The sequence below is a fragment of the Hetaerina americana genome, unplaced genomic scaffold (genome assembly GCF_022747635.1).
Source record: "Hetaerina americana unplaced genomic scaffold, ioHetAmer1.1.p SCAF_6, whole genome shotgun sequence".
NCBI classification, from domain to species: Eukaryota; Metazoa; Arthropoda; class Insecta; order Odonata; family Calopterygidae; genus Hetaerina; species Hetaerina americana.
Genome location: NW_027287205.1, coordinates 13,191,604 through 13,209,421, shown reverse-complemented (window position 1 = coordinate 13,209,421; position 17,818 = coordinate 13,191,604). Strand labels below are relative to the sequence as shown.

Here is a 17,818-nt window from a genome sequence, read left to right as displayed (position 1 = left end):
TGTAAATAGGACCATTAGGGCATTAACAAGAATACTTAGGCTTAAAGTGTGAATATTATTTTCTGCTCCATGTTCTTCCTTTGAATAAACTCAATCCAACCTGCAATAATGGTTAATTTGGGATATTCCAATAGATACAGGGTAACTTATGAATATTTTAAAGAAATCATACAGTTATGCTCTCACTTTATGCCATTTATTTTTATCTTTCTTATCACCGCAGTATAACCCCCATATATGAGGTCCTGGAGCATTCAATTTCAATTTTCTGCAGTTCAATAGGCTGGGAAATATTAAAATGCACATTTCTGAGATAAGCATTCCTTAAGTTTCAAATGTGCCCAGAGTGGTGAAATCTTAACCTCATTATTTCACTTTATCCTCAGTGACCGTCATAGATCACTAAATTTGCATCCAGGAGGCTTTAACATTCTTTCTGTCTGTATTTGTTGATGTTATTCAGTGCTGTTTTTAAATTACCTAATTTTTTCTCTATAAAGGCACAAAATGAAAAGAATTGATAATGGTTCTTCAGAGTATTTAATCTAGATGTGGGAGGCAAAGGTCCTCCCTCAATATCCCCAGATGCCTTCTATGGGATGGGAGGCATCTAGGGAGTTCTTTATTAGTTACCATATGTAGTTTAATATTACCAACAATAAAAAAACATGATCTTGAAGCACAAAAGAATCCTCTATTTGACAGAGGAAATAAAATTTTGCATACTGAAGTCACTGGTGAAATATATTTTAACTCCCGTTTGTGAGGTGATGAAGAACAAACAAAAATATCACCTAGTTTTTAGGCAGCACCTCATACTGTGAAAGTGATGTCTATAGTGAATGAAAAGATGTAGTTTAGCTTGAAAATACCATTAATTCGTGGTTTGAAGTTGACGTTTTGAACAGTTTTCTATGTTATGCCAAAAAACCTTAAAAAGGCTAAGAAATAGTCCACTGGAAAGAAGAAAACCAAAAATTATTCAAGAAAAGACAATTTTAAAAATATAAAATTATTGGAGATGCTGATGAAGAACCTGCTTTCAAAATCCCTCCAAACTCAAGGAGGACTCCACAATATTTCAGTTTACATTATGTACTTGTAAAATAAGGATATGATCGTGGATTGGAATTTTATTGTAGACGCAATTCAGTACATTCACACTAAAAACATCTAATTCAATGCTTTTGGTTGGTTTCTTCCAAAAAATCTCATTATTCTCACTTTCTTGTGAAATATCTTTATCCCATACTTTTACCACTACCCTTGTGAATCAGTCCAATATAATTTCTTGGGTGTCTGCTACTTATGAATTACCTCCTGAAAACCTAACAGACTAAAATAGCTCCTAGGTTTTAGCTTCAAATCACATGTTGTGACAAAATAATGAGGTTTTCTTGCACATAATTTACTTTTTGATTCTGAGAAAGAAGATACAATTGCTTTTGTTACAATATTAATTTAAAAATTTAAAATTACAGAGTGGATCAAGAATTTGAGGAACTTTTTGTGGATGACACTTACTCACTAAGCATTAGACAGAGGGAAGGGATGGGTACATGATAAAGATGATTTAGTTTGCAATTAGTGCCAAGTTGCATGAACGTTGTCTCCCTAAATATTAATGCATTTAATTTTCACCAAGGTATGATATGAATGCATACTTGAACCATTTATTAAATTTAAAAAATTAGATTGTTTCAAAGTAACAGTGGCATATATGGGCACAGCAATACAGTAAAATCAAGATTCTACTATGCAGTCAATTCACATGAAGAAAAACCACCAAGTGAGAAAAAACATTTTTTTGTGCAAAATAATACTAATTCTCACCGCTGATTTGGTGTGTCCACTGAGAGATTGACATATTCCCCATCCACTGATGAGTTTATTGAACACAAAGAACTTATATCCGTGGTCTCCGTTCCTGATGGTGCTGTTGAGAGAAATGAGATCAGAACCAATGAGATAATGAACATTTTATTTCTTAGCATATATGTAATTCTTCTGTGTAATATTTTTCTTAACACTAATACACACAGTATGTATTTATCATAGGTACCCATAGGTTCCAAACAAATAGGTATCATGTATTATATCACACATGGATTTTGTGTCTGCTGCTCAGGATGACTTTTTCCTTCTTCACTTCTTTATCCCTTCTATCAGACTTCATGTCACCCAAATCCCTTTTCTGTCCTTTCCTCATCTAGACATGCCTAATAGTCTCCTCTATTCTAGTCAAGGATGTTCCAACATCTCTCTATACCTCCTCCTTCACCTACATTTTTGCCTTCTTAGCCACTCACTCACCTAGCCACTCTCTCTTGTCCATACCATATGTAAGATTTCATTATCAGTCTTTCTCTACATCCTGCGTGCCTTCTCTGTAGACCTCAAAAACCTCAAATCTACTCTTAAGATTACTGCAGATAAGACCAGGTTTTGGAGCCATATAATACTATGCTCCTACTAATACTAATATTAGAAGAAGCAAAAATCAAAATGCAAAACAATTTCATTTGTGGCATGGCTTTGTGTTTTGTATTTAGGTGGTTGTAAATTGTGGATTTGGAAAATAAATGAATGAAATTTGCAATAGTTTGACGGTTATTTACTTAAAATATTACAATATATTTGATAAATTCATATCCTCTTAATGAGTCACTCATTCTTCCAAAACTGCAAAAGTTTATTTCTTTACAATTCAATATTTACTTACCTACTTCTGCAAAATCCTATAATTCTCACTTTCTAATGACAAATTTCTGTCCCATACTTTTAACATTACTCCTGTAATTCAGTCAAATATAATTACTTTCTTGGGTGCCTGCTGCTTCTGCATAATCACTTGCACACCTGATGGACTTATTTGGCTTCCAATTCAATTCAATTCTAATTGCAGCATCATCCATAGATCTCCTAGTAGTTCTGAGTCATGTACAGAAGTCCATAAAATAAGGATGCAGCTTTATAATTTCCATTTCACACAGATATTGAAAATTACTCATCACTTGCGATAATGAACAACTACCACTGGCATAATAAGTAGGTCTTGCCATCACCTAATTACTTTAAATGCAACCCATAGGGCAATCAATGCCTTAGACATAATTGATTATCCAAATTCTTCTTTAACTCCCACACAATATTGACGTATGCTACTTTTTATACCATACAGGTATATCCACCAAAGAAGGTACTTTGAAAGATATTTTCATACATTTCATTCATTAGTTTGGCTTTTAAGAGTTAATCCCCAACACTAAATGCCCGAGGGCTACTTATTCAATTGAACCTTAATCACCAGTATCATTTAGAATTAGTGTGAGGCTTAAATAGTCATAACTCATTTTCACTCTCTTGTAAAATATATCAATATTGCGGTCCTACTTAAGAAAAAACACATGAATTTTATTCAATGATTGTTTGAGTTAATGGGTAAGAATATACAGATTCAGGGGAAAAGGTGATCAGAAAATTATAAAGTGGAGAACAAGATGCAACATTTCACGCTCACAATTGCAGATAGAATTTCACAAGGATGATTTTTATCTTCTGGGCATGTGATTGGTACTTTTCAATAATGAAAGGTGCAGAGAAGACCAGGATGTTTGAACACAGAAATATACCTGTAACTAATAATTATATTAAGTAAAAATTACATCAACTGAGTAACCTACAAATGCTTATTTTGATCCTATATATATTAACAGAGAAAATTATATTCTTTTATCCTGTCTCTCCCTTGTCCGTATCCATATGTGCCATTAGATTAATGAGTGTAGGGAACACACTTACCTTCTCTTTTAAGGACAGAGTCATGTCTAGGAACAGCCAGCCTGTCCATGCCTCCGATGTCCGTCTCTATTATGTCCTTGGCTGCATCAGGCCCGCCCAATTTTGACACCAAGGACTGTAAAAAGAGTGTTAAGTGTTCCATATTTATTTTTTTCTTATCTTACTTGAAAGAAAAACAGCAAAATCAATTCAAAGTCATTCGAATTTTTGCATGCCGGTGGCTTGAGATATGTAATTATTTCTTTGCACAAAACACCCTTCATTAAATTTTTCTCACATTAAAAACTCTTATCATATATTTGGATGAAGAATTGTAAATAAGTCTGAGGAATCTTATTTATTGGCTCAAAAATGTTTTTGAAAGCATACACAGAATCTTGCTGAAACTAATTAGCAAGAAGTGTGAGCAAATGGCTTCAATTTTTCATTGTTTTTAAACTCTCTGTCTTCTTTGGTTAAATTCCAGTGTGTTGGCTTATTCGATTCATTGTCCTTGTCAACATGTACCATTGTTTTTTAATTTTATACAAGCCTGTCCAAATGCATATGCACAAAGGTGAATCACCATGGGAAAAAGCAAAAAAATACAGATTTTAGCTAACTTTCAATCAGTGGGCGTATGTAGCCCAATATTTGTCAAATACAGCAGAGCAAGTGTAACTGAGCAAGCAATATACTATCTCGAAAGGTAGACAAAATCATCATTTTATTTGGATCCACTAGCCACAGGATGGGTGGTTGACCCAAAATAAACCTTGTTAATGGCTTTTTAAGATTGAAAAATGCAATTTCCTACTTTTCTATACTTAACTATAAAGCAAAAAAATATATAGACGATTTTTTAGAATAATTTGAAAATTTATCTAAATCTAACTCATGCACTTTTACTTTCCTGAATGATGTCAATGGTTTTAAATACAAACCCCTTATAGCTTTAAAAATGTCTAACCTCTCCATTCCTTTTGCTGCCAACTTGTTTACCACCAACCTCACTCTATTTTACCTACTCTTCCCACCACTCTTGTGAAATAGCTCCCTTATCCCTTGGTATTTCTATTCCCTTCTTTCTTTCTAACTTTACCCTCATCTGCCATTTGTACCTCTCTTCCCTGTCCCCAAACAATCTATGTCCCCCTCTGCCTTGGTAACCTTAACTTGAGGCTGCTAAGTCTTATTATTCCAAATTGCCCTGAACATGACATGCATACATTGAATCCATTGCTGATGATTTATTAACATTTGGCGTCATATTATGAGGTGTCTTTTATTCATAACCCCGCCATAAGCCTCATTTTTTGCCTCCAAGGTCTGAAGAGGCTTAAACATGGGAAAGTAATCTTAAAATATGTACATCTTTATGAACCCATGAGAGAAAATTAAATAAACATGTTCCATGTGCTAATGTGATTAATAAAGACATAATAATAGCAGATCATTATCTGCCAAAAATTAATCCATAAAGTCACATATTTCACGAGTTTGACAGAGAAAGAATAAACATGATGAAAAGCGTTGGTTATGTCTTTGGTTGCTGTTGCCTCACCTGTATTTCCGCATCCCGCTCCCTAATGAGGCGCCTCCTGCGAGCATTCTCCTCCGACACCTCCCTCAGCCTCTCGCCCGCGTCCGATGGCTCATCTGAGTCTCTCCTCCGGCTGCCCTGCGCACCCCCTCCTCGCCCCCCGCCACCCCCTGTCCCACCCCCCATGCCCCCCGCCCCGCCTCCCCCAAACCCACCCCCACCGCTACTCTTCTTTGACATGGGGCGCAGCGTTGCCCTTATCCGCTTCTCCATGCTCCCCTGCGGGTTCCTCTTCAACTCAATCAACTGCTCGGAGCAGACAAACAAAACCATCACCAAATGAGGAGATCACACTCATGGGGCATTCAAATGCTCAAGAGATCCCCCCCCCCCCCTGCTGTGGAGACTTTGGTCAAGGTCATTTTCTGATAAAACCCAGAAATGGGCACACTTGCTTAACACACATGTTGCATGTACTTTGGGGCTGTCTTATACTATGCTCATTAAACACCACAAAAAAATCCAGGAACTCACTACCATTGCCTGGGAGCAAATGGAACATATATGTTTATTAGACATTTAAAATTATAAATATCTCTTTGGAACACAACATATTAAATTTCTCTAATTTGTATCTCAGTCATTTGATACCAGTTGTTAGACTGATGTATAAGAATATGCAAATATTATTTTATCATTCTTGTAAATATTGTGCCTGTAAACATATTGCAAACATTTATTTAAAAATATTAAATCCGATAGAGAAACCCAAAATTTATATTTTTGAGGTGACTAGCAAAAAGAACATAAAATCTGCAATTGGGGGAAAATATTTTATAAATAAATATACATTACTCGGTAGTGGATATTTGAAAACTAAATACTGTCAAGAATTATGCTAAAATAATAAACATAATCACCATTGCTATTTATTGCAGCTGTGTACACACAGGTGCTAAAGATGTTATTACATAAAGCTCTCATATTAAAATTTGAAGTACAACTTCTCCATCATATAAAAATATCTATATCAAAGATAATAGATCATCAAGCAATACTTCATTGAATGAGAGTTAAAGAAAACATTAATATGATGCGAAGCATCCATTGATAGTTTCCAAAGCATTGAGAGCTCAAAGGACAGAACAAAAATGCTTTATTCGTTCATGTCACCTTCACTTTGCATATCTATTAGGATTTACGTGATCACTAAGGTTATACATGTTGATCTATGGCTAATAATTACTTTCTAAGTCTGAGGATATTGCACTATGGTGTGAAATACTGTACTCATAGTTATCCCTTGGAGATTGTTATCAACCATTGCATGCAGGTTCAAAATGTCAAATTTTAACTTCCTACCAAGTTACTCTCATTTGTACCTATTTTTCACAGGATTCACAGCTTTTATTGGATCTCAATGTTATTATATAATTAAATGTTTTCAAGAATATATAAATTAATCCTTTATAATTTTAAATATTAATTGAATTAAGGAAAATAGTAGACTAATTCAGCACTCACCTTAGGCACAAACACGAGGCAAAGCGTACCGGTGGTGCAGAAGAGGATGAAAATTGAGACGATGAGGAAGGATGCATCCTGGTGGTCCGACAGGACAAAGGAGACAGCTGCACCCGCTATACAAAATATGACGCAGTTGTACACCGAGAGACCAACTAATCTGGAGTCGTTCAGGGCAGGGATACTCACATAACGTGTCTCCCAAGCAAGAAAAGCACCAAATATCTGCAATACAGGAATAATTCCGGTGTACTATGATTCAAAATAAAATGTATTCAAGATAATGCTGGCATATATTATTACTCTAAAAAATGATAAGGGGTGTATAATTAGGCCTTTTATTGACATGAATGATAGCACGAATACAATGCCTTCATTCTAAACAAGAGAGATAAAAATGAGATATTTTATATTATTATTGTTGGTATTCTAATGTTTAATATAGGATTTTGATGGACACAGACATCTAATGGTAGCACTAATAATTTACTTGCCACTCCCAATTCCACACAGCCTGCCATCCAACACCACAACATGCCTCTATTTATCTCTGTATACTTCCTTCCTCCCTTCATTCTGTCCAATATCCTTATCCCATTCCTGACCCTTCCTCGTTTTTCTGATGTTCTCCCCTCTATCACAAATCTTCAACATCAAATTAGCAGTCACAATTCTCTGCCACCACCTTTCCTTCCTCCTTTCCATTTCTCCCAAAAGTCCCCCTCTTTATCCCATCATGCCTTGCACTTCCTTGTTTGCTTACCTTTCTGCCCATTTCACCTTTTCCATCCTTCTCCAGACCCACATTTACTTGCTTGATTTACAACCTTGCTTCAACAACCATGTTATGCGCCATACAAAATCATGCCCCATTTCAAAGTTTTAAAGATTTTTTAAAACACTTTTGTCATCAATTCCCTTCTTTTTGTGAAAGTTCGTTTGCCTGATGCGATTCTTGTTCTTATGCTCATACCACATTCAGTTAACCATTTTGGTCCAAAACACATTCAAAAGAGGTAAACTGCCTCTCAAGAATAATTCCAGTGTACTATAATTCAGTAGAAATTTTAAAAAAGATAGTGCTGGCATATATTACTATACAAGTAATTAAGGATGTGTTAATAGGCCTTTAAGTGACTTGAATAATGACAAAAATGTGCTCCAGTTTATGAATCCCTATTTTAATATTTAATGTAGTTTTCTTATTTCTGAAAAAGTGCATAACCTTTGTTTAGTTTAAGTTTATTCTTGCCCCATACCTATTGCACTGACTTTCCAATGTGCTCAGCAATATTCACAAACCCTAGGCTGACTGGCAAACTAAAGCTTGATCATCAACAAACCTAACTGATTTTATGAATTGTCCTCCGACTTTCATTCATACTTCTTCCCATGCTTCTTTAATCATTTCCTCCACATAAACAACACAGGTGATAATGGACAACCCTGCTTTACTCCTCTTCCTAACACTGACCATCTGGACTCTTCATCCTCCACTTGCACCTGAGCAGTCTGAGACATGTACATTTAGCAGATTGCTCTCCCTTCCTTCCAATCTACTCCTATTTTCAGCAATACATTCATTTTATCTATCTAATTTACTCTATCAAATGCCTTTTCAAAACATAAAAACTTATAGATCCTGATTGTATTTATTGTTCCTCTCAATTAGTATTCTTATTACTGGCATGGAATTATTCATGTCCCTTCTCTTCCTACTTTTTCTACCTCTACAAACTTTTTTCACTAAGCTCGTTGTAACTGCCATTAACTATCATCCTACTTTTATGCTCTATTGCCTTCAAATAATATTCAAAGCAGCCATTGGGAGAGGTTGATAGAATTTGGGTTCAAATAACACCACAATGGCAAATCTGTTCATCATGGTGTAAAGGGCCTACAGTTCAATAGTTTACACAGAGCCAAAACACAACTAGTGCATAAATGAAAAACTCAAATAGCCGTAAACTGTTTATGGCTGTTGGAGTTTTTCATTTATTTAATACTACTAGCCATAAGAGCTGAATTCTATCAATATTGTTATGGCTTTCCAGTCAACTGAGCTAAATAAATTCCACCAACTTAAAACTAAGATCGCTAAGATTGGTGAGGACATCCGTTTTCTTAAAAATTGTAAACACAATAAAATTTTTCCTAACTTCATCACCTCACTCCCTCTTCAAAAAAAACTGTTCACAGCTTTTGGAGTTTTTCATTTATTCAATAATACTAGCTGTCAGAACTCAATTCTATCAATACAACCTCTTAACAATCAACTTCTTAACAAAGCAATAATAATTTGGCATGAAAGTCATGTAATTACAAAATTATAAATAAGAAAGTATATCCAGGGTGCGACAACATAACTTCTTTTTTTCAAACACAAAATGCTTTCAAAAAGGAAGCTATGTTGCCTTACTCTGAATTATGGAGAGTGATTGGATGTCCACAGGAGGGGAAAATAGTGAGCAGGGAGAAAGACATGGCAGAAGAGGGGAGAGGGTGTGGCAGGTGTGAATGACTGTACACAGGAAAGGGAAGAGATCAGGGAAATGTAAGAATGGACATGAAGATTTTTAAATCTTTAACACATTGGGTTGGGAAGAAAATTTCTGTGAACCTATCCCATTCCTATATTGTTTCTTCTATAGTCTTCACGCTGTGTGATAAATGGTGATTTCAATGAGGCATTTTAGACATCCTTGACCCTCTGACTATGCCAACATACACATGTGTACCTGAACTTCCACTGAAATAATTACTGGCTCTTAGGTCAACTCCTGAAGCTGGGGGCAATATCTTCAGAGAAAAAAAATTGCAGAGTGGAAAAGGGGAATTAAATACTGAACTTCTTCCCCCAACTGTGCAACAAATTAATAGCTTCAATGCCAATGCTAGTTAATGTGACAGGTGACCAACAATAAATAATGTTACTTACTTCACTTATAATTAAATGAAGGAAGTGGAACTTGAACTACAAACTTTCTGCATTTCCATTATGGAAAATTAAGTTCACTAAAACGCAGATGTAATATAGAAAAACAAAAATATAATTACCAATAGTAATCCTTTGTAAGCATAAATTGCTCCTACAAATACTGTCATGTTGCCGCTTTGACAGTACTCATTCTCTGGTATAATAACGATATCTTCGCTTGAAGGATGTGGCTGCAAAGGAAGCATAAAATGAGTTAATTTGATTGAAATATAATTGAATACTTACATTCAACTCCATAATATTTTTTTTCTTGTCATAGTCCAAATTAAAATAAGTTTGCACTTAAAAGTACTGATTTAACTTTTGTGAATGGATGCTCTACTGAAACAATGCATAATAATTTATGAAACATGAGCCAATATCAGGACTGAAGCCAAGAGGAAAAAGTCCAAAGGATTAAAAGAAAAAAGAATGAAAACCCTACCCACTGGCAGATTAAATGAACAAGTAAATAACATATTAATTATGATTATATGGGCTCATAAACACATGTGAAAATTTCAACTGAGGGTCTAAAATATTAATCACAGTCAAATGAAATGTGCCTAGATTATTGCATGAAAATGAAAGATTCAATGATTGGGTGAATCATTATAAATGAAATTAATTGCTCTACTTAAGTACTCACATAAGGTTCCATTTGCTTCGTTTCTCTATAAAATGGAGCTGTTATCTGCCATGTCGTCATTATTGCTAAGTCTATTACTAACAAAACTCCTACCACCATGAAGAGCTGGTAGTCTTTTATCACCTGTAAAAATCAGAGTCCATTGCATAACTGAAAGCTGAGGTTCTAAGTTGGCAAATCATTTTTTCCCATGAGCTTATACCAACAATTTTCCATATGCATTTACCATTTGGCATTAAAATTTTGACATCAACATTATTAAAATTTTCAAACAAATAAAAATGTAAACTTGCTACTTTTATCAATTCTAAGGGAATATGATATGATTCTAACAAGATAAAAATTTCTCCTTCCACTATTTTTAAACTAATAAGAATTTAAAAGACTCTTTAGGCAAATGGTATCTGCTAGTAATAAAGCAGTACATACCTTCTTGTTGAGCTTGACATCAGTGAAAATTGAGTGGACACGCCAAGTTTTTGAAAACATAGAGCCGAATGCAAGGGAGAAGCCAGCCATGAGGAGCCAGGCTCTTGAAGTGCAGATTATAGGGAAGGCTGACTCAGAGGTTAGGCGTGAGTCAAGGCCCAGGAATATTACAGATAAGTATGTAAGAATGCAGCCAATGATGATCAAATTGTTCAAATGGGGGCTGGACATTTTGATATACCTGGAGATAGAGAAAAAGATGAACAAAATAAATTATATTAAAAATATTTTTATTATTGAATAACGAAAAAGCTTTAATGCCAGAAAAATTACTAGCAAAAGTTAAAATAAACTGGAGTTGATATACAAGTTAAAGTGTAAATTAGGTAAAAATACTATATTTCAGTGGAAACCGCTAACCATGGTTAGATGAATTTAAATCGGTCATGCATGAAAACCCAACAATCGGCATAGGATAGCATAAACCAAACTTTAGATTTAATAATACACTGCTGATCTATAAAAAATACCAACTCTCTTTATTCAACCAAATTGTTTCTAGAATTCAAAATAATTTAATGCTTTTTAATGAAAATTCAAACTGACACTACTTAGGTTGCTTTTTAATTGCCATAAAAATACGATTGCTTCTGGTCTTTAATTAGAGTTGATTCAGATTGAGTAATTGCTATCACTACAGGTTGGTGTACAGCAGCGATGGGTTGGTTCGGATCTTTGGTTTCCAGGTCCACCGGTTTTTGGGATTAGAATCGAAACCCAAATCAAAACAAACAGTATGATTTCCGTAATCGATAGTTATACCAAAAGTCACCTGCACAAACTTAAACCTATTAATCGCCATGTCCACTGCAAAAAATCAATTTTCCAATGAAATGTATTTAGATCACAGTGCTGTCCTTAACATATATATTCATGATAAACTCTTGACTAACCATGAAGCAAGAAAGAACTGCCTTTTAAATTGTATATGGGAGAAGTGGCCGGCCCAGGAAATGATTCAATAAGTCCAATAGTATTCGTACCCTGTTTGATGTTTAACATTTTTTGTACTTCCCGCATGTATACATCATAGATTCATTCCACTTCAGTCATTTTCATAGGGGAAATACGCAAAGGTCAGTGTTTCATCTACTCTAAATCATGCTTCATCGATTTATTCATCACATGACATGTACATGTGCGGAGGAGGAAGGCACTATTGAAAATGTTGAAACTTTCATCGGGTGCCACCCACACGTTGGTGACGGAATAAAAGCCCATGAGACGTCTTAATGTGCGGTGGGTGCCGAAAAATCGCGATAATGAATGCGTTTTTCTATAGTCCAGACTCAGGTGGCTTCTTTCTGTTCTCTTGAGTGAAGGGACATCTACCTTGAAAGCCTTTTTCCTCATCAGAAACAAGCTTAGGCGAGCTGAACGCATTTAAAACTTCAACGGCTGCCGCTGACTAAATACCGGATTAAAATCAATAAAACTTGTACCACACAGCTAGACAACAATAAAGAAAAAAATGAAATGTTTGTACCATGGATAATGAGAATAAAAATATGTACTCACTCTTTCTTGATCAGTTCTTATTGAAAAATTAGCTTCCTGCGGTATAGGCAACCCGTATTTATGCAATTTGGTAAATCTTTACGTAACGTAGTTCGGCAAATTTTGTATCACCGACAGTTCGCCAGGGTGAATATTCATCGGCAGAGTAATACCTAAATATACCTCATGATGGCAAATTGTGCTTTGGCTTGAATCATTACGCACAAATCACATTCTACCAGGGAAGAAAAAAAAATCGCGGTAATGCTTACATTTTCAGTGGAGATGGGATTAACTTTTAAGCTATTAATTATCCAGAATAATTATTTTCCTTTCATCGCGGATGATCAAGGGCTATATGTACCTACTGAAATACAAATTTTAATCTGTTGCGCAGAATTTGTTACACATTTGTTCATAATCAGTCAGAACCAATGATTCCTTAAGATTAATTAAATATTTTTATAAAAACGTTAAATAACTGCACGGCCTCTTTATTTCGAAATAGAATTAGTGACACCTTGTAATGCGAAAAAATATCTCATAAAATTGTTAGGTTAATTCTAAGGGACTCGAAGTGTATAATGCCGCATTACTCCGTAACTTGTAAGTCACGATTCCATAGAACTGGTCCGGCAAAAAATCGAAAAAAGAAAACCCATCCATTACTAATAAATATAATAGGAATTTATTTAAACAAAAAAGGAGATGTGAACCATTTCTTTCTTTAACCTTATAGCAGTTTCAGTCACTAAACACAAGCTTTGAAGATTTCACCAGCACCATGCTATTGCAGAAAACTATTTCATGCATTTTACATGGAGCTGAAGGATCAAACATATTGACACATGACAATAAAGAGTTTTATTCTTGGGATTCTGCAATCATGACAATTCTCTCGGCATACCTTCTACCTTCTTCCGCTATTTAAACCACTGGAATACTCGTAATAAACTATTTTGTTACGATAAATAATGGATGATACCATAAACAGCAAACTCATTGCCATCATAACTAATCCATGGAAATATTTGTTACAGCTAAACAGCTTCAACTTAATAAAATTACTTATGAAACGAGGGTAAGTATTGAATCTTTTGTTATACACTGAAATTTCAAAACTTTACGTTCTGATCCTTTGTCGAAGCGTTTAATGGAACATAAAAAATGTTTATCAGCTACAAGGCCTTCAATTTTGGGCTTTACTGCTGTTGTCTATATGATTCTGTTTATTAGGTCTTGACTGCAAAAATATTTATGCCAAATGTGGTCTTCATGAAAGGCACAAGTATTTGTGATAATGCGCTTTCTTTAAGATGAATATCACAAAGTATAACACATCAATTAACACTCAGTGTTACGTCACAGCGAAAGGCTGGAGAGCCTGCCAGTCGTTGCCATAGCCAACATAATGAACACCAAATATCGAACCTTTCCGTAATTCTGAATGTATCGATGACCGCCTGAAATAGTACCTTCACCTTAAAGGTAAAATAAATTTTCAGGGTCTCATGCCTTGATTTGTTCGCCTCAAATTTTATTCATTTCAGCAGATCAAAATCAAATGTAAGTACAAACCATATACACCATTATTTGCAACAGGTTAAACTCACCGCTGATGCCTATATTTTATGTTGATGACCAGGAAGCAGACAGCCATCAGGATTCCCAGGGTGGACGCCGTCGCTAGGCAGGCGAAGATCGGCAGGTGCACCTTGCCTTGCTCCGTCAGGGTAAGGGTTCGGTCCTTGGGCGGGCCCCCGCTCTTCCAGCGCACCGAGTGCACCACGTCCACCCCCGGCCCCTCCACGATGCTCTCCCCCTCCAGGTCACGCTGCGGACCCAACTCCAGGCGCCCCGTCGCTCCATCGTACTCGCCGATCTTCACCTCGTGACCCCCTTCCAACAACAATGACACAATGTCTTGGTCAGTATGACGCTGAGGCATTGCCGGTTCCACCAGCCTTCCCTCCCCTGCTTATCTATCAGAGGGCATTTACCATAATCTATTTTCTCATTACGTCATGGGTGCCAACAGAGGGGGAAGAGTTCATGATGAAAGACTGCGCTATAATGATTCTCCGGAGGGAGGTCGAAGAAAAACAAGCCAATCCAAAGATTTACGTGTAAGTGCATAAAAATTGGGGCAAAAAAAAGGAACTGTTAGAATAGGTTAGCTGTCATGAACGTGTTTTGGACCAATGGGTCAAAAGAGAAGGGATATAAGAAGAAGAATTGCCTTAGGGAAAGAAACGTTAACAGAGAGGAGGAAATTTTTGACTCGGATGCTGAATAAGGATGTTATCAAAAGGCTTGTTAAAACTTTGATATGGAGTTAATTTTGAACTGCGCGGAAACTTGGACATTAAAAATAGATGATAGGTGCTGATGGGTTTTTGAGTTCTGATTGTGGAGAAGGATGGAAAAAGGTGAAATGGGTGGAAAAGAAAACAAACGAGGAAGTGAGGGATTTTACTATATATATATATATATATATATATATATATATATATATATATATATATACGGTTTGGCAGATGATGGTTGAGCTCACCCAGTACTAAGCCCGACGGTGTGTGAAATTCAGACACCAGGGTAGGGGGCCAGTTCCTTTCCCTGTGCCGGTTATTTAGTACTACTTTGTACTAGTAGTAGTACTATTTAGTACTACTTTAAAAAGTGGTACTAAATAGAACTAATTAGAAAACGAAAAAAATCGAAACTGTAAGGGTTGGAAAACAAACGATGAAGATCTTGACATGGTAGGAGTAGGAGATAGGAGAGAGTGTTTAGAAGAAATCCGACTGTGGTAGGGAGAATGATGAATGCAGAGCATTTGATGCTACGCTAAAGATGATGTTAGAAGGGAAGATATTATGCAATCCCAGGAAGATCTGGTACCCGAAAAATCACATAGCTTGGGTAGAACTGCAGGTGCCCAGAGAGGCTTGCCCGGGAATCGAACCCGGACCCTCCGGTCATTAGTCCGACGCTCAACCCCTGGAATACCGCGACCGCATATTAAAAGCATACCTATCCTTTACAGTAGACAACTAAATTGTAAAATTTTTTATAACATAAAAAATACTGTTTTTTGTAGAAGTGAAGTGGTCGAATGCTAGTATTTATCAGTTCAGAATAGTAATAACCTCTTTGCTATCATAGCTTCAAATATGGCAATACTGCTTACGAAATAATGATTAATAACTTTTGCCATTGTTTTGATACAGTTTATAATTCATTCAAAATGTAACATAATATGAAATAAATAGATTTGTAATGTGTAATGACAGTGAATCCTATGTTTTCGGGAATGTTTGGAGTGGGGTGGATTGGATTACTTTGAAAGGGAATCAAATCATAGAGCGTAGGGAGGTTGAGCGCCTTAGATGTTAGACCACCTAATTCTTAACTTTAGGTGATGCAATCAAGTAAGAGAGGAAATCAGAAAAAAAATCCAAAGGCTCATTCTGATGCAAAGAGAAAAAAAGGAATGGCCCACGTAGTCTTATGCAGTTCAATACTGCAAAAGAGCCTGCAGATTTCATAGGGAGTACGCACGAATGGATTGAAGGGCGTAGCAGATCTACATCTACATAATACCCCGCAAGCCGCCGCAAGGGCGTGTGGATTAGACAGCATCAGCTGTGGGCTACAATACGCCGCCAATCAAGAGTTCAAATACCCTCATTCCGAAGGGAAAGAGAACAAGGTTCCTTCTGAAGGCTCCCCGGTCCTTCCGGCATCATACAGGTAAATTCGTAGCCCCAAACTTTAAAAGGGCTTCAATTACCGCTAGTAAAGAGAGTGTGACCTTTTGCAACAAGAACTCTGAGTCAATAATGAATACAATAGCTATTTCTCCCATCAAAATAATGAAATCACCAAAGAAACAGCATGTGACGTGCAACTGTTTAAGGAAAGTTAAATAACCTGTTGAATAATGTGAGAAGAATAAGGTGGAATACCATACGACCACAAAATGTGAATGTCGTTATTGATTATTTCGGCAGTAGGCTTTCCATCGGGTATTTGTTGTCACATGAACTCTAATTTCAAATGTTTTCCCCTTCCATCAAAATGTGAACAAAATGGGCTACCTTGGATGAATATCCTGCTTTACTTTTTCTTAATGCTTTACTTAAGGAAGCCCTAGGGAGGGTGCTGAAGCATATGTACTAAACGAGAGAAATCATTTCCTTTCGGAGAGAATTCACAAAAAAAGTACTATGTAGCTATGTGAATAAGACAATGCAAATTGAAACCTTTGGAACTGACCTTGAAACTGCTTCAGGAGTATGCCAGCCTTCCGCTCGTTTTCGTAAAACCTTACTGGACCCTGCGGAGAGTGGGAAGAATGTTATTACCGATCTCTTATGAAAATAAAGGATAGTAGAAGGAGATCATAAAAGACAAGTGGACAGGAATAGCTATTGATTATGAGTACCAAACCAGTCTTGGTTGCCATTTATAAGACATTCCTCGACTGGTAGCCCTAGTCTAATTCATGAACGGAAAGGAGGGATCATTTAGGTTTAAATTAAATTTCGTTTGCTATGACCGAGAACAGTTAATTGATGACCACTTGTGCGCTATCTTTGGATAGGTCGTAAGCCATTGCTGAGACGGTGGGCCGGCTTAAAAACCAACTATGAGGCCAAGTACAATGATTAACTTGCCAATTAACTCCAGTCAGCGAACCACACTCATGTATAACTCCATCACATTTAGCAGTAAAGTAAATGTAAGCAGAAGGGATTTCAAATTTTCTGAAAATGTAATCCCTAAATGTGATAGCTGTCTTAGGTGTGTATTTAACCAAGCCTTTAAGGTGGGGCCCATACTTGGACGTTATGGTCAAGAAATCTTTCAAAATATTGCACTAGGTAATGGAAATCCTCAAAGAGAGCCATAGAGAAACTAAGGAGAAGGCGTATAAAACCGCTGTTAGGCCGATTTCAGATTACTAATCAAAAGTATGGGACCCACATGAAGAGGGTTTTCTTGCAAAACTAGAGAAGGTACAGAGAAAGGCTGCCAGGTATGCATTGAGGAAGCACGGAGAGTGTGACAGCATTATTCAATATACAGTGCTGGGAATCTTAAAAAAAATAAGGAAGAAAAGGAAGCACACGCTGTGGAATGTTTCAAACGATTAAGGGAGAAAAAGCTTGGACTGAATATGGGAAGGACGTCGGAAATTCTAATTTTATTCGGGAAAATGATCATAAATACAAGATGAAATGCTGGGCGCAAAGAACAAGTTTGAAAATTACATTTCTTAACAAAACGATCATTGACAGGAACAGTCTAGCTGCATAAACTATTCGGGCCCTTCCCAAGTAATGTAAATATATCT

The 17,818-nt window shown here is 36.3% G+C and overlaps 1 protein-coding gene across 1 annotated transcript in view; it reads right to left on the bottom strand.

The window, feature by feature from the left end:
- Positions 1-17,818, bottom strand: part of GABA-B-R2 (gamma-aminobutyric acid type B receptor subunit 2) — a 480,524-nt gene that overhangs the window by 21,600 nt on the left and 441,106 nt on the right. Inside the window, exons 7-15 of the mRNA XM_071593934.1 lie at positions 16,738-16,798; positions 14,073-14,358; positions 10,903-11,143; positions 10,474-10,596; positions 9,905-10,015; positions 6,848-7,072; positions 5,345-5,629; positions 3,802-3,916; positions 1,834-1,936 (exon numbers count right to left, since the gene is read on the bottom strand). Coding sequence (XP_071450035.1) covers positions 1,834-1,936; positions 3,802-3,916; positions 5,345-5,629; positions 6,848-7,072; positions 9,905-10,015; positions 10,474-10,596; positions 10,903-11,143; positions 14,073-14,358; positions 16,738-16,798 — 1,550 coding nt within the window. The remainder of the gene's footprint in view (positions 1-1,833; positions 1,937-3,801; positions 3,917-5,344; positions 5,630-6,847; positions 7,073-9,904; positions 10,016-10,473; positions 10,597-10,902; positions 11,144-14,072; positions 14,359-16,737; positions 16,799-17,818) is intronic.